At 42.6% G+C, this 22822-nt stretch overlaps 1 protein-coding gene, 2 non-coding genes and 1 pseudogene across 3 annotated transcripts; all 4 read left to right on the forward strand.

The window, feature by feature from the left end:
• Positions 1-2113: 2113 nt before the first annotated feature.
• On the forward strand, positions 2114-2289 carry LOC116368907 (uncharacterized; annotated as a pseudogene).
• Positions 2290-5436: 3147 nt separating this feature from the next.
• On the forward strand, positions 5437-21419 carry LOC109882152 (nucleolar protein 58-like). The gene is made up of 12 exons (XM_031819298.1): positions 5437-5629; positions 6250-6326; positions 6474-6526; positions 7836-8097; positions 8377-8441; positions 15173-15580; positions 15795-15958; positions 16236-16370; positions 17019-17080; positions 19341-19483; positions 20749-20876; positions 20982-21419. The coding sequence occupies exons 1-12, from the start codon at positions 5585-5587 to the stop codon at positions 21033-21035; spliced, it is 1596 nt and encodes a 531-aa protein (XP_031675158.1). The 5' UTR covers positions 5437-5584; the 3' UTR covers positions 21036-21419.
• On the forward strand, positions 15633-15712 carry LOC116368909 (small nucleolar RNA SNORD11B). The gene has a single exon (XR_004208567.1). It is a non-coding gene; the product is annotated as a small nucleolar RNA SNORD11B (small nucleolar RNA).
• Positions 16433-16516, forward strand: LOC116368908 (small nucleolar RNA SNORD11B). The gene has a single exon (XR_004208566.1). It is a non-coding gene; the product is annotated as a small nucleolar RNA SNORD11B (small nucleolar RNA).
• Positions 21420-22822: the final 1403 nt, after the last annotated feature.

A 22822-nucleotide genomic window follows, 5' to 3' on the forward strand; every position in this document is an offset into this window, starting at 1 on the left:
GCAGACTAGTAGCCTCGGTTTTTCTGATGACATGCCTTGGTGCCTGGTTCACCAACTACTTTTGCAGACAGAGTTCAGTGTGTCAAATCGGAGGGCATGCTGTCCGGTCCTCTGGCAGTCTCTATGGGGTGCACAGGGTTCAATTCTCGGGCCGACTTTTTCTCTGTATATATCAATGATGTTGCTCTTGCTGCGGGCGATTCCCTGATCCACCTCTATGCAGACGACACCATTCAATTACTTCCGGCCTGTCCTTGGACACTGTGCTATCTAACCTCCAACGAGCTTCAATGCCATACAACACTCCTTCCGTGGCCTCCAACTGCTCTTAAACGCTAGTAAAACCAAATGCATGCTTTTCAACCGTTCGCTGCCTGCACCCGCACGCCTGACTAGCATCACCACCCTGGATGGTTCCGACCTTGAATATGTGGACATCTATAAGTACCTATGGTGTCTGGCTAGACTGTAAACTCTCCTTCCAGACTCCTATCAAACATCTCCAATCGAAAATCAATTCTAGAGTCGGCTTTCTATTCCGCAACAAAGCCTCCTTCACTCACGCCGCCAAACTTACCCTAGTAAAACTGACTATCCTACCGATCCTCGACTTCGGTGATGTCATCTACAAAATTGCTTCCAACACTCTACTCAGCAAACGGGATGCAGTTTATCACAGTGCCATCCGTTTGTCACTAAAGCACCTTATACCACCCACCACTGCGACCTGTATGCTCTAGTCGGCTGGCCCTCGCTACATATTCGTCGCCAGACCCACTGGCTCCAGGTCATCTACAAGTCCATGCTAGGTAAAGCTCCGCCTTATCTCAGTTCACTGGTCACAATGGCAACACCCACCCGTAGCACGCGCTCCAGCAGGTGTATCACACTGATCATCCCTAAAGCCAACACCTCATTTGGCCGCCTTCCGTTCCAGTTCTCTGCTGCCTGTGACTGGAACGAATTGCAAAAATCGATGAAGTTGGAGACTTTTATCTCCCTCACCAACTTCAAACATCTGCTATCTGAGCAGCTAACCGATCGCTGCCGCTGTACATAGTCTATCGGTAAATAGCCCACCCATTTTTACCTACCTCATCCCCATACTGTTTTTATTTATTTACTTTTCTGCCCTTTTGCACACCAATATCTCTACCTGTACATGACCATCTGATCATTTATCACTCCAGTGTTAATCTGCAAAATTGTAATTATTCGCCTACCTCCTCATGCCTTTTGCACACCAATATCTCGACCCGTACATGACCATCTGATCATTTATCACTCCAGTGTTAATCTGCAAAATTGTAATTATTCGCCTACCTCCTCATGCCTTTTGCACACAATGTATATAGACTCTCCTTTTTTCTACTGTATTATTGACTTGTTAATTGTTTACTCCATGTGTAACTCTGTGTTGTCTGTTCACACTGCTAAGCTTTATCTTGGCCAGGTCGCAGTTGCAAATGAGAACTTGTTCTCAACTAGCCTACCTGGTTAAATAAAGGTGAAAAAATATATAAAAAATAAAAAACACCTCAGCTCGTGCTGTATGGGCCGAAGGCCTATTCCATCAAAGGCCTTCACAAAGTTCTGGCCCACCCTCACGTGCCTGAAGGAAGAACTGTGGTCCTCACGCATCCTGCTGGTAGGGAAAAGCGTAGAGACCACCCCCCAGGCAGTGGCCATGGTAGCCATGGAAGCCCTGGGATGGTATGGAAGGAAGGGGGCCTCGACCCCAGGCGAAGGGTCCCCCACAACACCCTAGGTCCCGGCGGCCAGTTTGCGAGTTTGATAAGGACTCACCCCGTTCCTGTACAAGGCACCGAAGACAGCCTTTTAACAAAGTGACTTTTTAACATGTTTTTCGTGTCTTAAAAAATGTTTGACCTTTGTTAGATCATTAGTACACATTTTAAATGGCTTTTACAGATTTGATGTTTTTACAAGGAAAGTACTTTTATTCATGGTTGTTTTCATTGGTTTTAACAACATGTACTTTTAACAAATTTAAATGTAACTTTCAAATGCTGTTTTATACCTTTATTGCCGTTTTTATGTGTATAAATGATGTAAAAAATGTATGAGCTGTTTTTAAAGGAAATGTGTCAATAAAACTTTTCCAAATAAAAAACATCTGTTCTTATCAGTTTAATATCTGATACGTCCCCTATCTGGGGACCATATATTACATTGATTTTTGGAATAGGGAGATGGAATAGGGGCTTGCTCCGTCCACTCCACGCATCGACCTGGTATTGCAGTACCTCCAGGAACGGTGCACCCCCTTTCATTGTAAAGAGAAATCGGACAGAGGAAACAGTTGCTTCGTTGGTCTGTATTGTATTTTCACATTGAGCAACTTCATTTCAATATCAATGATGGCTCGATAGTGCTGGTCAAATCGGTCACCGTTTTATTGACTACGATAGCTGTTGGGAATGGGGTGCGTTCATTTTCCAATCAAAGATTTTTCGTCACGTGCACGGGATACTTACTTGCAAACTTTCCTCAACAGTGCATGATCAAAAATATACACACATAGCTCAGTAATAAAGTAGTTAAACATTTTTTTTGTTATGATTGGAAATCTATACAGTAGAAGACTATACAGAATAAACTATGAAATGTGCTAAAGTCATGTACTGGTAACATGGACTGTCTGTTAGAGTTGCGTAAATTCAAATCTGGTATCAGGATAAATATAACAATGAGTCACCGATTTTATACTATGTATTTTTTATTAGCTAAGTAATAAATGGCAAATGCAACTTTCGTATATACGGGCTCACTGTAATACCACGCAGGGCAGAACAGAGAACTGACAGGATGTATGTAAACAGTATTCTTTATACTGTGATAGACAGTTCCAACCCGTCTGTTGGCCTATCACAGTAGAGACTGGGCGTGGTTTAAACTTGCTCAGCCTATTGCAGGCGCTCAGGCGGGTCCCTGCCTCTTGGCGCTTCTGTTGCAGCTTAAGCCCCACCCTCTTCAACATATATATCAACGAATTGGCGCGGGCACTAGAAAAGTCTGCAGCACCCGGCCTCCCCCTGCTAGAATCCGAAGTCAAATGTCTGCTGTTTGCTGATGATCTGGTGCTTCTGTCACCAACCAAGGAGGGCCTACAGCAGCACCTAGATCTTATGCACAGATTCTGTCAGACCTGGGCCCTGACAGACCTGGGCCCTGACAGTAAATCTCAGTAAGACCAAAATAATGGTGTTCCAAAAAAGGTCCAGTCACCAGGACCACAAATACAAATTCCATCTAGACACTGTTGCCCTAGAGCACACAAAAAACGATACATACCTTGGCCTAAGCATCAGCGCCACAGGTAACTTCCACAAAGCTGTGAACGATCTGAGAGACAAGGCAAGAAGGGCATTCTATGCCATCAAAAGAAACATAAATTTCAACATACTAATTAGGATTTGGCTAAAAATACTTGAATCAGTCATAGAGCCCATTGCCCTTTATGGTTGTGAGGTCTGGGGTCCGCTCACCAACCAAGACTTCACAAAATGGGACAAACACCAAATTGAGACTCTGCACGCAGAATTCTGCAAAAATATCCTCCGTGTACAACGTAGAACACCAAATAATGCATGCAGAGCAGAATTAGGCCGATACCCACTAATTATCAAAATCCAGAAAAGAGCAGTTAAATTCTACAACCACCTAAAAGGAAGCGATTCACAAACCTTCCATAACAAAGCCATCACCTACAGAGAGATGAGAGATGAACCTGGAGAAGAGTCCCCTAAGCAAGCTGGTCCTGGGGCTCTGTTCACAAACACAAACACACCCTACAGAGCCCCAGGACAACAGCACAATTAGACCCAACCAAATCATGAGAAAACAAAAAGATAATTACTTAACACATTGGAAAGAATTGACAAAAAAACAGAGCAAACTAGAATGCTATTTGGCCCTACACAGAGAGTACACAGCGGCAGAATACCTGACCACTGTGACTGACCCAAAATTAAGGAAAGCTTTGACTATGTACAGACTCAGTGAGCATAGCCTTGCTATTGAGAAAGCCGCCATAGGCAGACATGGCTCTCAAGAGAAGACAGGCTATGTGCTCACTGCCCACAAAATGAGGTGGAAACTGAGCTGCACTTCCTAACCTCCTGCCCAATGTATGACCATATTAGAGAGACAAATTTCCCTCAGATTACACAGATCCACAAAGAATTCGAAAACAAATCCAATTTTGAAAAACTCCCATATCTACTGGGTGAAATTCCACAGTGTGCCATCACAGCAGCAAGATTTGTGACCTGTTGCCACGAGAAAAGGGCAACCAGTGAAGAACAAACACCATTGTAAATACAACCCATATTTATGCTTATTTATTTTATCTTGTGTCCTTTAACCATTTGTACATTGTCAAAACACTGTATATATATATAATATGACATTTGTAATGTCTTTACTGTTTTGAAACTTCTGTATGTGTAATGTTTACTGTTCATTTTTGTTGTTTTTTACTTTATATATCCACTTTGTATGTTGTCTACCTCACTTGCTTTGGCAATGTTAACACATGTTTCCCATGCCAATAAAGCCCTTGAATTGAATTGAATTGTAACTTGCATGTGAAGAATATCCAGGCTCTCATGCTCCATCACATACTGTTATCTCGCACCTGGCTCCTGTTATCTAACAAAAGTCAGCTTGTTCTCGCAACACCCCGCTCTGAATGTGCCCCCCTCCCAACTAATTTGAACAGTTCCTGTCTTCATGCTTCTCTGTATTTTTCCATCATGAGAATGTCCCATGGCCCTGATACTTTTAACAATGTTTCAAGTCAGCTATGTTGCATAACACATACATACATCCACACAAGCCAACAGCAGATAATATTCAATCATATATATGGTAATGGCTATAATGTAAAATACAGGATCCAACATGTCTCACAAGCAACTGTCTGTATGTATTAGTTTCTCTCAATCACATACAAGCATTTCTTTGGAACAATGTTGTCGATTTTCAAAACAGAGTCCACAAGACACACAACTTTTGCAAAACAGCAAATGCATTTCGAAAATGTTTTTTAAACACATAAAAACATTAATAAAAAATATATTGTACCGTCAAAATTGCAAAAACATTCATCAAAATAACAACTGTACGCAAAAATGGGTCTCCGTACTACTTACTATAGCTGACCCTGTAAAACAACTAACTGGTGTGTGACAGTAAACTTTTATATATACGTTTTATTTGATTTGATTCATTCCTGTCTAACTTTGGGGTGATTTGTGTGTATCGTTCTGTACTGCAAGGTTTTACTGTATGGCACATGCACTGTTGGGGCTCGGAACATAAGCGCGATAACCACTGCAAAATACGTGTACGCGGTTCGCGACCAAAATGTTCTCGTCGGATTTGTTTGTCTCCAAATAGTTCACTCTGCCACTTCTCGCGATGTTAGAGAGAGGACGTGCTTCCGGGTGAGGCACACAGATCACCGCGTGGAACACATTCCCGTTGGAACTGCGACTAGCGAAGGCTTTCTAGGAGATAAGTTTGTTTCGGGTTTAAACTTGGTGAAAAAGCGTCAGAGATGCTTGTTTTATTTGAAACCGCTGCTGGTTATGCAATATTTAAAGTGAGTATTTAGCTAAAGTTGTATTCTAAATTCTAATAATTTTAGATGGGTGCATGACAATTTTCAATCATTGAACCGGGTTCGCGGTGTAGCTAGCTAAATACGTTATTTTCCTGGAGTAGCTAGATATTGTATTAAAATACAAAGTATTTCAATGTCAAGACCTGTTTAACATTGTTTATAGTACACATGGCTTCTCTATTTAGGTCGTCGTGGTAGTTCTCGCATGCAAACCTTTTCCGCAACGAGGCCTTCTCATTCAACACGCTGCAGTTAAGCAACCACGTTGCATGTGGCAAGTTACCTAGATCTGCTGGATATACAGATACGTTGCTACCTTGGACTTGGCTTTTGTAATTATGCGACTATTTGAACCCGTTCTATTTTCGAAGTTTAAATAATTTATTTGTTGCCAATGTTTACCCAACATTTCAAATAGGCTTCTCTTCCAAGTTAGCATAACTGGTGCGTGGTACTTTGGAGGGACCGCGTGCTGGCTTTCTTGTCACACATTACTGACGGGTTTTAATGACAACACATGTAAACCGAGTTGAGTTAATGCAATTAATGTATGGTATGCCCGTGTACTTGATAGAACTTTAAATCTTTTTATGTTTCAGGTCCTCGATGAGTCAAAGCTCCAAGAGGTGGACAGTTTATGGAAGGAGTTCGAAACTCCGGAGAAGGCCAACAAAGTGTGAGTTATGGCCCCATGTCTGGAGAGAGGAGTGTTTAGATTCGAGGGGAATACGTTGTCAATGAACAGTAGTATTACACATTATCAGCATAAGGAACATGTTTCTGGAGTTGACAAATAACATGTCGCCACCATTTCTCCTTCCAGAGTGAAGTTGAAGCACTTTGAGAAATTCCAGGACACAACAGAGGCCTTGGCAGGTAGACAGAATACTTTCACCTCTCCTGTTGTTGCTCACTATAGTTTACCAGTTAGTGCACAAGGGCTGTCAGTCAAGGCTTCTGCATGCTTCAGCTAGGTGAACCAACAGCGTGTTCGCATACTCCCTTAATTAAAAGACCATTGCTTGAAAAAATGAGAAAAGCGGCAATAGTAGTGTTTGTCCAACTTGAGAAGCCATAGCCAGTATACACTTCCTCAAACTAGTCAGTAATAATTGAAGATGACTCAAGAAATATCATTCTCCCCTTTATTTTTATTTTTACCATTTTAAATCTACGTAAGCTGTTAGGTGCAGTATTTAGGAAGTTTGAAAATGTGCATGGAAAACAAGTATCGTTGAAGTGTGCACAAACATCTGGGGAAAACACCTGACCGAAGACCAAACAAACACGTTTCTGAAGATATGCACTAACTATCCCCAACTGTTTGGGATGGGAAGCATGCAGAAGTCTTTAGGTGTTGAGTCTATGAATAAATACATATTACTAATGTCCTGTGTCTAAATGTTGGAACTATAACAGTCGTTTGTATATGTAATGTATGTGGACACCCTGTCAAATTATTGGATTTGGCTATTTTAGCCACATCGGTTGCTGACAGGTTTATAAAATCGAGCACACGACCATGCAATCTCCATAGACAAACATTGCCGTCGGAGCAGCTCACAGATCACTGCACCTGAACATAGCCCATCTGTAAACAGCTACCTACCTCATCCCCATACTGTATTTATTTATCTTGCTCCTTTGCACCCCAGTATCTCTAATTGCACATTCATCTTCTGCACATCCACCATTCCAATGTTTAATCGCTATATTGTAATTGCTTTGCCACCATGGCCCATTTATTGCCGTACCTCCCTTATCTTACCCCATTGCACTCACTGTATATATACTTTTTCTATTGACTGTTTTGTTTATTCCATGTGTAACTGTTGTGTCAAATTGCTATTCTTTATCTTGGCCAGGTCACAGTTGCACATGAGAACTTGTTCTCAACTGGCCACCTGGTTTAATAGAAGTGGAATATATACATGTTTTATATTGGCAATAGAATGGCCTTACTGAAGAGCTCAGTAACTTCCAATGTGGCACCGTCATAGGATGCCACCATTCCAACAAGCCATTCCTAAGCGCTGTTATTGTGAAGTGGAAACGTCTAGGAGCGACAACGGCTCAGCCGCAAGGTGGTAGACCACACAAGCTCACAGAACTAGACTCCCGAGTGCTGTAGCGTGTACACGTCTCGCCTGTCCTCATGTTGTAACCGTATCTCTCCTCTGTCCAGCGGCCACGGCCATGACGGAAGGGAAGATGGGGAAGAGTCTGAAGAAGGTCCTAAAGAAAGTGGTGGCTAAAGAAGCTCATGAACAGCTGGCCATCAGCGACGCTAAGCTGGGGGGCGTCATCAAGGAGAAGTTGAACCTGAGCTGTGTCCACAGCCCTGCGGTGGCAGAGCTGATGAGAGGCATCAGGACACAGATGGAGTCCCTGATCACTGGGCTGCCCCCCCGGGAGATCAGCGCCATGTCTCTGGGACTGGCTCACAGGTAGGGTGAAAAAGACAACGCTTGGTGTTTTGGATTTACTAGGATCTTATTAAATGACGCCAACTAGTCTTATAACAAAAGACATTACAAACACTTTATAATTTACTCACATCAATATGTAGTGTGTGTGTTGCCGATGATTATATCATGCTGTCTGAAACCTCGTGTGGATTTCCTCAGCATTCGTCACTACCCCTGAGGCAGCACCTCCCTCTGTCGTATTCATAGAAGACCTGAAAGGCTGCAATGGCAGATCCTGACCTGTTTCTGTTTCCTCAGTTTGTCCCGCTACAAGCTGAAGTTCAGCCCTGACAAAGTGGATACCATGATCGTTCAAGCTATCTGTAAGTACCTCCTCTTAGACCAGGGCATCTTTGATGGGGGTGGGGGCCACAACAACCTCACACATCTCACATTACCCCCCCACCTTGCAAGCAAAACATTTTAGCGGCCCCTTCACGTGACAGTGAAGAGAATTTAACTTTTAGCGTTCATTTCCTACAATTCTGCTATAGACTAGGCACATTAGTGCAGTTTTTAAGATGACTGATCAATGGGCCCTGGTCGGTAATTCGACTACTGTGATTGCTAAGTTAGTCGAGCGGTTAACTTATCAATAACACAGTAAAATGCTGACAGGCCAATGACGTGACTGCTGATGCACAACCACGTGTGAAAATGTCACCTTGTCCATTCTGTTATTCTAATTCTCAGCCGTAAGTTGAGACTCTGAGTTCTCTCCCCAGTACAGGGATGTGTGTCCGCGAGCCTACAGGACGTGGGCCAGTGGAAGCCTGTTGCTCATCCCTGTCTTACTCTGTCCATGTAAAGGGACTGTAGCTCAGTAACAGCTGTGACTCATCCCTGTCTTACTCTGTCCATGTAAAGGGACTGTAGCTCAGTAACAGGTGTGACTCATCCCTGCCTTACTCTGTCCATGTAAAGGGACTGTATCTCAGTAACAGGTGTGACTCATCCCTGTCTTACTCTGTCCATGTAAAGGGACTGTAGCTCAGTAACAGCTGTGACTCATCCCTGTCTTACTCTGTCCATGTAAAGGGACTGTAGCTCAGTAACAGGTGTGACTCATCCCTGCCTTACTCTGTCCATGTAAAGGGAATGTAGCTCAGTAACAGGTGTGACTAGTATTATGGTCTGTAGACAGGAGTAACTAGTATTATGGTCTGTAGACAGGAGTGACTAGTATTATGGTCTGTAGACAGGTGTGACTAGTATTATGGTCTGTAGACAGGTGTGACTAGTATTATGGTCTGTAGACAGGTGTGACTAGTATTATGGTCTGTAGACAGGTGTGACTAGTATTATGGTCTGTAGACAGGTGTGACTAGTATTATGGTCTGTAGACAGGTGTGACTAGTATTATGGTCTGTAGACAGGTGTGACTAGTATTATGGTCTGTAGACAGGTGTGACTAGTATTATGGTCTGTAGACAGGTGTGACTAGTATTATGGGCTGTAGACAGGAGTGACTAGTATTATGGGCTGTAGACAGGTGTGACTACTATTATGGTCTGTAGCTCAGTAACAGGTGTGACTAGTATTATGGTCTGTAGACAGGTGTGACTAGTATTATGGTCTGTAGACAAGAGTAACTAGTATTATGGTCTGTAGACAGGTGTGACTAGTATTATGGGCTGTAGACAGGTGTGACTAGTATTATGGTCTGTAGACAGGTGGGACAATAATGGTCTGTAGCTCAGTAACAGGAGTAACTAGTATTATGGTCTGTAGCTCAGTAACAGGTGAGACTAGTATTATGGTCTGTAGACAGGAGTAACTAGCATTATGGTCTGTAGACAGGAGTGACTAGTATTATGGTCTGTAGATAGGAGTGACTAGTATTGTGGTCTGTAGATAGGAGTGACTAGTATTGTGGTCTGTAGACAGGTGTGACTAGTATTATGGTCTGTAGCTCAGTAACAGGTATAACTAGTATTATGGTCTGTAGCTCAGTAACAGGTGTAACTAGTATTATGGTCTGTAGCTCAGTAACAGGTGTAACTAGTATTATGGTCTGTAGCTCAGTAACAGGAGTAACTAGTATTATGGTCTGTAGACAGGTGTGACTGGTATTATGGGCTGTAGACAGGAGTAACTAGCATTACGGTCTGTAGACAGGTGTGACTACTATTATGGTCTGTAGCTCAGTAACAGGAGTAACTAGTATTATGGTCTGTAGCTCAGTAGCAGGTGTAACTAGTATTATGGTCTGTAGCTCAGTAACAGGAGTAACTAGTATTATGGTCTGTAGACAGGAGTAACTAGTATTATGGTCTGTAGACAGGTGTGACTGGTATTATGGGCTGTAGACAGGAGTAACTAGCATTACGGTCTGTAGACAGGTGTGACTACTATTATGGTCTGTAGCTCAGTAACAGGAGTAACTAGTATTATGGTCTGTAGCTCAGTAACAGGTGTGACTAGTATTATGGTCTGTAGACAGGATTAACTAGTATTATGGGCTGTAGACAGGAGTAACTAGTATTATGGGCTGTAGCTCAGTAACAGGTGTAACTAGTATTATGGGCTGTAGACAGGTGTAACTAGTATTATGGTCTGTAGACAGGTGTAACTAGTATTATGGGCTGTAGACAGGAGTAACTAGTATTATGGGCTGTAGCTCAGTAACAGGTGTAACTAGTCTTATGGTCTGTAGCTCAGTAACAGGTGTAACTAGTCTTATGGTCTGTAGCTCAGTAACAGGTGTGACTAGTATTATGGTCTGTAGCTCAGTAACAGGTGTAACTAGTATTATGGTCTGTAGACAGGAGTGACTAGTATTATGGTCTGTAGCTCAGTAACAGGTGTGACTAGTATTATGGTCTGTAGCTCAGTAACAGGTGTAACTAGTATTATGGTCTGTAGACAGGAGTGACTAGTATTATGGTCTGTAGCTCAGTAACAGGTGTAACTAGTATTATGGTCTGTAGCTCAGTAACAGGTGTGACTAGTATTATGGTCTAGCTCAGTAACAGGTGTGACTAGTATTATGGTCTGTAGCTCAGTAACAGGTGAGACTAGTATTATGGTCTGTAGACAGGTGTGACTAGTATTATGGTCTAGACAGGTGTGACTAGTATTATGGTCTGTAGACAGGAGTGACTAGTATTATGGTCTGTAGATAGGAGTGACTAGTATTATGGTCTAGATAGGAGTGACTAGTATTATGGTCTGTAGATAGGAGTGACTAGTATTATGGTCTGTAGACAGGAGTGACTAGTATTATGGGCTGTAGACAGGAGTGACTAGTATTATGGGCTGTAGACAGGAGTGACTAGTATTATGGGCTGTAGACAGGAGTGACTAGTATTATGGGCTGTAGACAGGAGTGACTAGTATTATGGGCTGTAGACAGGAGTGACTAGTATTATGGGCTGTAGACAGGAGTGACTAGTATTATGGGCTGTAGACAGGAGTGACTAGTATTATGGGCTGTAGACAGGAGTGACTAGTATTATGGGCTGTAGACAGGAGTGACTAGTATTATGGGCTGTAGACAGGAGTGACTAGTATTATGGGCTGTAGACAGGAGTGACTAGTATTATGGGCTGTAGACAGGAGTGACTAGTATTATGGGCTGTAGACAGGAGTGACTAGTATTATGGGCTGTAGACAGGAGTGACTAGTATTATGGGCTGTAGACAGGAGTGACTAGTATTATGGGCTGTAGACAGGAGTGACTAGTATTATGGGCTGTAGACAGGAGTGACTAGTATTATGGGCTGTAGACAGGAGTGACTAGTATTATGGGCTGTAGACAGGAGTGACTAGTATTATGGGCTGTAGCTCAGTAACAGGAGTAACTAGTATTATGGTCTGTAGCTCAGTAACAGGTGTAACTAGTCTTATGGTCTGTAGCTCAGTAACAGGTGTAACTAGTCTTATGGTCTGTAGCTCAGTAACAGGTGTAACTAGTATTATGGTCTGTAGCTCAGTAACAGGTGTAACTAGTATTATGGGCTGTAGCTCAGTAACAGGTGTAACTAGTATTATGGTCTGTAGACAGGAGTAACTAGTATTATGGTCTGTAGACAGGAGTAACTAGTATTATGGTCTGTAGACAGGAGTAACTAGTATTATGGTCTGTAGACAGGAGTAACTAGTATTATGGGCTGTAGCTCAGTAACAGGTGTAACTAGTATTATGGTCTGTAGCTCAGTAACAGGTGTAACTAGTCTTATGGTCTGTAGCTCAGTAACAGGTGTAACTAGTCTTATGGTCTGTAGCTCAGTAACAGGTGTAACTAGTATTATGGTCTGTAGCTCAGTAACAGGTGTAACTAGTATTATGGGCTGTAGCTCAGTAACAGGTGTAACTAGTATTATGGTCTGTAGACAGGAGTAACTAGTATTATGGGCTGTAGACAGGAGTAACTAGTATTATGGTCTGTAGACAGGAGTAACTAGTATTATGGTCTGTAGACAGGAGTAACTAGTATTATGGGCTGTAGCTCAGTAACAGGTGTAACTAGTATTAAGGTCTGTAGACAGGTGTAACTAGTATTATGGGCTGTAGACAGGAGTAACTAGTATTATGGGCTGTAGCTCAGTAACAGGTGTAACTAGTATTATGGTCTGTAGACAGGTGTGACTAGTATTATGGTCTGTAGACAGGAGTGACTAGTCTTATGGTCTGTAGCTCAGTAACAGGTGTAACTAGTCTTATGGTCTGTAGCTCAGTAACAGGTGTGACTAGTATTATGGTCTGTAGACAGGAGTAACTAGTATTATGGTCTGTAGCTCAGTAACAGGTGTGACTAATATTATGGTCTGTAGCTCAGTAACAGGTGTAACTAGTATTATGGTCTGTAGACAGGAGTGACTAGTATTATGGTCTGTAGCTCAGTAACAGGTGTAACTAGTCTGCTGGTCTGTAGCTCAGTAACAGGTGTGACTAGTATTATGTTCTGTAGACAGGAGTAACTAGTATTATGGTCTGTAGCTCAGTAACAGGTGTGACTAGTATTATGGTCTGTAGCTCAGTAACAGGTGTGACTAGTATTATGGTCTGTAGCTCAGTAACAGGTGTGACTAGTATTATGGTCTAGCTCAGTAACAGGTGTGACTAGTATGATGGTCTGTAGCTCAGTAACAGGTGTGACTAGTATTATGGTCTGTAGACAGGTGACTAGTATTATGGTCTGTAGACAGGAGTAACTAGTATTATGGGCTGTAGCTCAGTAACAGGTGAGACTAGTATTATGGTCTGTAGACAGGTGTGACTAGTATTATGGTCTGTAGACAGGTGTGACTAGTATTATGGTCTGTAGACAGGAGTGACTAGTAGTATTATGGTCTGTAGATAGGAGTGACTAGTAGTATTATGGTCTAGATAGGAGTGACTAGTATTATGGTCTGTAGATAGGAGTGACTAGTATTATGGTCTGTAGACAGGAGTAACTAGTATTATGGTCTGTAGCTCAGTAACAGGTGTGACTAGTATTATGGTCTGTAGCTCAGTAACAGGTGTAACTAGTATTATGGTCTGTAGACAGGAGTAACTAGTATTATGGTCTGTAGCTCAGTAACAGGTGTGACTAGTATTATGGTCTGTAGCTCAGTAACAGGTGTGACTAGTATTATGGTCTGTAGCTCAGTAACAGGTGTGACTAGTATTATGGTCTAGCTCAGTAACAGGTGTGACTAGTATTATGGTCTGTAGCTCAGTAACAGGTGTGACTAGTATTATGGTCTGTAGACAGGTGACTAGTATTATGGTCTGTAGACAGGAGTAACTAGTATTATGGGCTGTAGCTCAGTAACAGGTGAGACTAGTATTATGGTCTGTAGACAGGTGTGACTAGTATTATGGTCTGTAGACAGGTGTGACTAGTATTATGGTCTGTAGACAGGAGTGACTAGTATTATGGTCTGTAGATAGGAGTGACTAGTATTATGGTCTGTAGATAGGAGTGACTAGTATTATGGTCTGTAGACAGGAGTGACTAGTATTATGGTCTGTAGACAGGAGTGACTAGTATTATGGTCTGTAGACAGGAGTGACTAGTATTATGGTCTGTAGACAGGAGTGACTAGTATTATGGGCTGTAGACAGGAGTGACTAGTATTATGGGCTGTAGACAGGAGTGACTAGTATTATGGGCTGTAGACAGGAGTGACTAGTATTATGGGCTGTAGACAGGAGTGACTAGTATTATGGGCTGTAGACAGGAGTGACTAGTATTATGGGCTGTAGACAGGAGTGACTAGTATTATGGGCTGTAGACAGGAGTGACTAGTATTATGGGCTGTAGACAGGAGTGACTAGTATTATGGGCTGTAGACAGGAGTGACTAGTATTATGGGCTGTAGACAGGAGTGACTAGTATTATGGGCTGTAGACAGGAGTGACTAGTATTATGGGCTGTAGACAGGAGTGACTAGTATTATGGGCTGTAGACAGGAGTGACTAGTATTATGGTCTGTAGACAGGAGTGACTAGTATTATGGTCTGTAGCTCAGTAACAGGTGTAACTAGTATTATGGTCTGTAGCTCAGTAACAGGTGTAACTAGTATTATGGTCTGTAGCTCAGTAACAGGTGTGACTAGTATTATGGTCTGTAGACAGGAGTAACTAGTATTATGGTCTGTAGCTCAGTAACAGGTGTAACTAGTCTTATGGTCTGTAGCTCAGTAACAGGTGTAACTAGTCTTATGGTCTGTAGCTCAGTAACAGGTATAACTAGTATTATGGTCTGTAGCTCAGTAACAGGTGTAACTAGTCTTATGGTCTAGCTCAGTAACAGGTGTAACTAGTATTATGGGATGTAGCTCAGTAACAGGTGTAACTAGTATTATGGGATGTAGCTCAGTAACAGGTGTGACTAGTATTATGGTCTGTAGCTCAGTAACAGGTGTAACTAGTCTTATGGGATGTAGCTCAGTAACAGGTGTAACTAGTATTATGGGATGTAGCTCAGTAACAGGTGTAACTAGTATTATGGGCTGTAGCTCAGTAACAGGTGTAACTAGTATTATGGGCTGTAGACAGGTGTAACTAGTATTATGGGCTGTAGCTCAGTAACAGGTGTAACTGGTGTTTTGATCTGTGCAGCTCTGCTGGATGACCTGGACAAGGAGCTCAACAACTACATCATGCGCTGTAGGGAGTGGTACGGCTGGCACTTCCCTGAGGTGGGGAAGATCATCACTGACAACCTGGCCTACTGCAAGAGTGTCCGGAAGATAGGCGCTCGTACCAACGTGGCAACCACCGACCTGTCTGAGCATCTCCCCGAGGAGGTGGAGGCAGAGGTCAAACTGGCTGCAGAGATCTCCATGGGAACGGAGGTGTCAGAGGAGGACATCGGCAACATCATGCACCTGTGTGACCAGGTGATAGAGATTACAGAGTACCGCACCCAACTGTACGACTATCTGAAGAACAGGATGATGGCTATCGCTCCCAACCTGACTGTCATGGTGGGGGAACTGGTAGGGGCACGGCTCATCTCACACGCTGGTGAGTCATGATCTAACGGCCAATCACACAGCAGGAATCATTCACAACACAAAACAAGCGGTGATTAATATGACTATATGTCACAATCCTGATACCTGATGCTTTTCAGTCACTACCTCATCTGAGCTTGAATTAAAACCTTTTACCTGGACACCTGTAGTAGGCAGCTGGAAACGCCCAAACTGCTCCTAAATGCTCTGGTTCTCTCTGACAGGGTCCCTGTTGAACCTGGCCAAGCACCCGGCCTCCACAGTCCAGATCCTGGGAGCAGAGAAGGCCCTGTTCAGAGCCCTGAAGACTCGCAGAGACACGCCCAAATATGGTCTCATCTACCACGCCTCTCTGGTGGGACAGACCTCGGCCAAGAACAAGGGCAAGGTGAGGCTTTTGTTCCAGCCATCACTAGAAGTAGAATGTCTCTCCACACTACAGTACTGTTGTTGTGTTCCTGGTGTGATCTAGTTCTAATCAGAATGTCTCTCCACACTACAGTACTGCTGTCGTGTTCCAGGTGTGATCTAGTTCTAATCAGAATGTCTCTCCACACTACAGTACTGTTGTCGTGTTCCAGGTGTGATCTAGTTCTAATCAGAATGTCTCTCCACACTACAGTACTGCTGTCATGTTCTAGTCAAGCTTCTTTCTCTCCTCTCAGATCTCCAGGATGCTGGCAGCCAAAGCATCTCTGGCGATCCGCTACGATGCCCTGGGAGAGGACACAAACGCTGAGATGGGAGTTGAGAACCGTGCCAAGCTGGAGGCCAGACTACGCCACCTAGAGGAGAAGGGAGTAAGTAGCTCTCTCTCTCTGCCCCTTACTGCTAGAGGCCCAAACAACCAGCCCACATGAGATGCCAAGCAGTGATGATGATGACTAATGTCAACAGTCCTGAAACTACCTGATGCTTTTCAGTCACTACCTCATCTGAGCTTGCATTAATAACCTCACTGGTGTACGTTGGACGCTAGCGTCCCACCTGGCCAACATCCAGGGAAATTGCAGAGCGCCAAATTCAAAAACAGAAATACTCATTATTTAAAAAATCTGAAAACATACAAGTGTTATACATAGTTTTAAATATGAACTTCTTGTGAATCCAACCACTGTCAGATTTCAAAAAGTCTTTAGGGGTCGAAAGCATACCAATGTGATTATTTGAGAACATCGCCCAGCAGACAAACCATTACAAAACGGTAACCAGCCAAGCAGAGTTACACAAGTCAGAAATAGAGAGAAAATGAATCCCTTACCTTTGATCTTCATATGGTTTCACTAAGACTTTCATTTATTCAATAAATGTTCCTTTTGTTCGATAGTCTCTATATCCAAAAACCTCTTTGTTTTCTTCAGTAATCCACGGCTCAAACAGTTACAACAGGCAGACAAAATATCCAAATTGTATCCGTCAAGTTCAAGTTCATAGAAACATGTCTTCAGATCACAAGAATCAGTGGAACAGGCAAAGCCATGGCGAAGTCTGACAAATACCAACACAGGAGGTGAGTTACACCTGGAGACTACTGTATTGGGTAAATAACCTTCTGTCGCGTCTCTCTGGTAACTGGCCGACTGTCGCGTCTCTCTGGTAGCTGGCCGACTGTCGCGTCTCTCTGGTAGCTGGCCGACTGTCGCGTCTCTCTGGTAGCTGGCCGACTGTCGCGTCTCTCTGGTAGCTGGCCGACTGTCGCGTCTCTCTGGTAGCTGGCCGACTGTCGCGTCTCTCTGGTAGCTGGCCGACTGTCGCGTCTCTCTGGTAGCTGGCCGACTGTCGCGTCTCTCTGGTAGCTGGCCGACTGCCGCGTCTCTCTGGTAGCTGGCCGACTGCCGCGTCTCTCTGGTAGCTGGCCGACTGCCGCGTCTCTCTGGTAGCTGGCCGACTGCCGCGTCTCTCTGGTAGCTGGCCGACTGTCGCGTCTCTCTGGTAGCTGGCCGACTGTCGCGTCTCTCTGGTAGCTGACCGACTGTCGCGTCTCTCTGGTAACGTCGCCGACTGTCCCCGACAACAAGTCTTTGTCATGTCTTTGGCATAATTAAAACTGATGACTTATTTATCAAATAACTCTCTAATTATTATGTGATTAATCATGTAACTGTAATTAACTAGGAAAATATTCCGATTACAACGTTATAATTTTCCTAATATAACTTTCAGAGAGATAATATCTGATCTCAGTCTTCTGATTAATGAATTATTTAACTCACATTAGTCTCATTCCAAACGTCATAAATTGTTGGTTATCTGCACGAACCCAGTCTTCACTGAGTCATCCATACATCAATTGTCTTAAAATAATTGATTTACTAAGTAATTCACAGAAATGCGTCACACAAACAAAATAGATATATTTCCAAAGAAATGATACAGGGAATGTGCCCTAGTGGGCTAAGTGGTTTTCCACTTTAATTTTGAGTGTGACTCCAAATCCAGACCTCCATGGTTTGATAAATTTTATTTCCATTGATAATTTGTGTGATTTGTCAGCACATTCAACTATGTAAAGAAACAAGTATTTAATAAGAATATTTCATTCAGATCTAGGATGTGTTATTTTAGTGTTCCCTTTATTTTTTTGAGCAGTATATTTACAAAGAAAGGAGGATGTGCCCTAATGGCGGCTTGTTAGACAGTGATAATTATAACAATTTAAATGCTAATCCTTCGCATATGAACGCTCATTTGGGAACTATTGCAATCAATATATATTTACGCTCAGTGTCGTCGGTATCTCTGTTGAAACGTTTTTTTCTGTTTACGACCTCCCTGACCACAGCAGCCTGGTTTTAGGAGACAGCGGGGGATGGTGCTCGCTGTACCCAAAGAGGGTCATGACAACCGATAGTTGAAGCATTGTATCAACTTGGTCTGGGGGGGGAGGCCCTATGCTCGCAACTTAATTCTGGGGGGGGGGGCATGCTTGAAATATTTAATAAAATATACTGGGCCCTGTTTCCCCCGCCAGTGAGCTCGGGACAGACATCTGTATGTAGGCTATTTGATCAAGAGATAGGAAGTAATCAGGTAGCCCTATTTTATGACGTTTCCATTGGATCCGAGCATGACACGAGTGGTCAAAAAGGAGAGAGCTGGGAATATTTTTCAAATACATTGAGGAACTTTTGTAATTTTCAATGGATGGGAAAATGGTATGTTTGCTTGCTGTTTTGAGGTGACAAAGCATTACTTTGAGAAGCTCCACAGGTCATTAGTAGTGGTGCGTTAAGCCCATCAGAAATACTATCAGATGGGCACATTTTTAAGCCTACATTCGCGCGCAGGCTAGTCAGCATATAGGTCTACTTCTATGCGTTTGCGTTCTTACTCAACATTGACAGGAGCGCTGCCAAACAAAATAAGGACTAAATTAACTGGTAAATGGAATGCTATAAACACAGTTTCTCTCACAAGTGTAGCATAGGTTGTGCACTCTGCAAACAATGTGTCCACTCCAACAATGAGTGCTGAAAGACTAAACTGAAATTACCATAACCAAACAAGCATTGTAGATTGTAAATGATAGGAATGAAGGGTAAATGTAGTACTGGTGATATATGTAATGGGGAATTGATATACACTAACAATCAAGCGCAAACAATTCACTGAGATGGTCGTGAATCAGAAAGGTGTCTCATGTGCCATAAATTGACTTGCTACTGCTCGACTAAAACATCTTGGTCGACCAACAGCCTTTAAACCAATCAATCGACCGTCGGCTAATTACCAACTGTGCTGTTAACTAACGTTCTGTCATGTCTACGTAGTGACGTGAAGGTGTACGACCCCTCCGGAGACTCCACCCTCCCCTCTGTTTCCAAGAAGAGGAAGTTTGAGGAGGTCGAGGAGGAAGAGGTGGCCACACCGGTGACAGTCAAAACCAAGAAACCCAAGAAAGAACCTGTGGAAGGTCAGTTGAGTAACTCTTAGCCATAATCCTGTTATATAACACAACCCATAATACACCATCCATCCTGTTATATAACACAACCCATAATACACCATCCATCCTGTTCTATAACACAACCCATAATACACCATCCATCCTGTTCTATAACACAACCCATAATATACCATCCATCCTGTTCTATAACACAACCCATAATATACCATCCATCCTGTTATATAATACACCATCCATCCTGTTATATAATATACCATCCATCCTGTTCTATAACACAACCCATAATATACCATCCATCCTGTTATATAATACACCATCCATCCTGTTATATAATATACCATCCATCCTGTTATATAACACAACCCATAATATACCATCCATCCTGTTATATAACAACCCATAATATACCATCCATCCTGTTATATAACAACCCATAATACACCATCCATCCTGTTATATAATACACCATATATCCTGTTATATAACACAACCCATAATACACCATCCATCCTGTTATATAACACAACCCATAATATACCATCCATCCTGTTCTATAACACAACCCACAATACACCATCCATCCTGTTATATAACAACCCATAATATACCATCCATCCTGTTATATAACACAACCCATAATATACCAGCCATCCTGTTCTATAACACAACCCATAATACACCATCCATCCTGTTCTATAACAACCCATAATATACCAGCCATCCTGTTCTATAACACAACCCATAATATACCATCCATCCTGTTATAGAACACAACCCATAATACACCATCCATCCTGTTATATAATATACCATCCATCCTGTTATATAATATACCATCCATCCTGTTATATAACACAACCCATAATACACCATCCATCCTGTTATATAACAACCCATAATATACCATCCATCCTGTTATATAATATACCATCCATCCTGTTATATAACACAACCCATAATATACCATCCATCCTGTTATATAATATACCATCCATCCTGTTATATAATACACCATCCATCCTGTTATATAACAACCCATAATATACCATCCATCCTGTTATATAATATACCATCCATCCTGTTATATAATACACCATCCATCCTGTTATATAACAACCCATAATACACCATCCATCCTGTTATATAATATACCATCCATCCTGTTATATAACACAACCCATAATACACCATCCATCCTGTTCTATAACTTGAGACCGGTTCTCAGCCGTCTTAAGTGCTATTGTCTCACGGTGCTTTCTGTTTTCATTCAGAACCAGAGGCTTCAACGGCAGCAGAAGAAACTCCCAAGAAGAAGAAAAAGAAGTCCAAGAAAGCCGAGGAGGAGGCGATGGACGTAAAGGAAGAGGAAGAGGAGGCGACCGTCTCTCCCACAGAGGAAGTACGTAGCTGATGGGGACATGCCTCCAGAATATATATATTCCTGCTCATCTAAGCCATTCTGACTGAACGAACATACTAATTTGTTCTTTCTTGTGACTTCCAGTCGTCGAAGAAGAAGAAGAAGAAGAAAAAGGTGAAGGAGGAAGAGGGAGATTAATCTGGTTGGGGAGAAACTGTAGTATATTAGGACTTTTAGTTGTCGTTGTATCTACCAGGACCAGACTGACTCGTGTATCAGCCTGACTGTTTAAAGACTAGAGAACTGGAGACGGAGGTAATTTCAGAATGACCAGCAGCTGATCTGTTATGAGACTTGATGATGGTGTGTAAATCCTCCTGTGGATTTGAGTTTAAGATGAACCTTTAGTTTACTGTAACCTCTTATTACTAATCAACTAAAGACCCAATAGACAGTCTACAATATCAATGTCCATGTTAAAACACTTCATTCCTCCACTGGTTTAACGATGTACCTTTTTTTAAAGATGGGTTTTTCTGCTGTCTTTGTCCATAAGTGATTAAATCCATTTTCTCAGCGGTATTTCCTTTCATTCCAGCTATGGTGGATTCAGACCCCTTGACTTTGTCCACCTTTTGTTACGTTACAGCCTTATTCTAACATGATTCAATAGTTTTTTTTCCCATCAATTTACACACGATACCCCACCAAATGACAAAGCTAAACAAGTTTGAAATGTGTGTACATTTATTCAAAATACAAAACTAACATATCGCATTTAGTCACTTCACCCCTTCCTACATGTGCAAATTACCGCAACTAACCTGTACCCCCGCACACTGACTCTGTACCCCCTGTATATAGACTCCACACTGACTCGGTACCGGTACCCCCTGTATATAGACTCCACACTGACTCGGTACCGGTACCCCCTGTATATAGACTAGTGTTACTTTTATTACATTTTATACTTCAGTTTATTTGGTAAATATTTTATTACGGTCATTGAGCTGCACTGTTGGTTAAGGGCTTGTCAGTCAGCATTTCACAGTAAGGTCTACACTGTTGGTTAAGGGCTTGTCAGTCAGCATTTCACAGTAAGGTCTACACTGTTGGTTAAGGGCTTGTCAGTCAGCATTTCACAGTAAGGTCTACACTGTTGGTTAAGGGCTTGTCAGTCAGCATTTCACAGTAAGGTCTACACTGTTGGTTAAGGGCTTGTCAGTCAGCATTTCACAGTAAGGTCTACACTGTTGGTTAAGGGCTTGTCAGTCAGCATTTCACAGTAAGGTCTACACTGTTGGTTAAGGGCTTGTCAGTCAGCATTTCACAGTAAGGTCTACACTGTTGGTTAAGGGCTTGTCAGTCAGCATTTCACAGTAAGGTCTACACTGTTGGTTAAGGGCTTGTCAGTCAGCATTTCACAGTAAGGTCTACACTGTTGGTTAAGGGCTTGTCAGTCAGCATTTCACAGTAAGGTCTACACTGTTGGTTAAGGGCTTGTCAGTCAGCATTTCACAGGAAGGCCTACACTGTTGGTTAAGGGCTTGTCAGTCAGCATTTCACAGGAAGGCCTACACTGTTGGTTAAGGGCTTGTCAGTCAGCATTTCACAGGAAGGCCTACACTTGTATTCGGTGCATGTGACAAATAAAGTTTGATATAAGTATTCAGACCCTCTACTCAGTACTTTGTTGAAGCACCTTTGGCAGCGATTACAGCCTTGAGTCTTCTTGGGTATGATGCGACAAGCTTGGCTCACCTGTATTTGGGTAGTTTCTACTCCTGGTGCTGTATGGACTGAAGCTGGCTGGTGATACCTGTTACCAGCATGAACTACCAAGTGAAGTTCTGCAGCAGTTTGGCACCACAGCAGCGTACAGCTTCAAGGCCTCTCCATCCTCCTGCTGGTTCCAGCTCCGTCACAATGCAGTTGGACAGTGAAGATGAAAAGGATTTCCTTGCCAATCTATGATTCATCATATT

The sequence above is a fragment of the Oncorhynchus kisutch genome, unplaced genomic scaffold (assembly GCF_002021735.2).
Source record: "Oncorhynchus kisutch isolate 150728-3 unplaced genomic scaffold, Okis_V2 scaffold2022, whole genome shotgun sequence".
In the NCBI taxonomy this organism is placed as follows: Eukaryota; Metazoa; Chordata; class Actinopteri; order Salmoniformes; family Salmonidae; genus Oncorhynchus; species Oncorhynchus kisutch.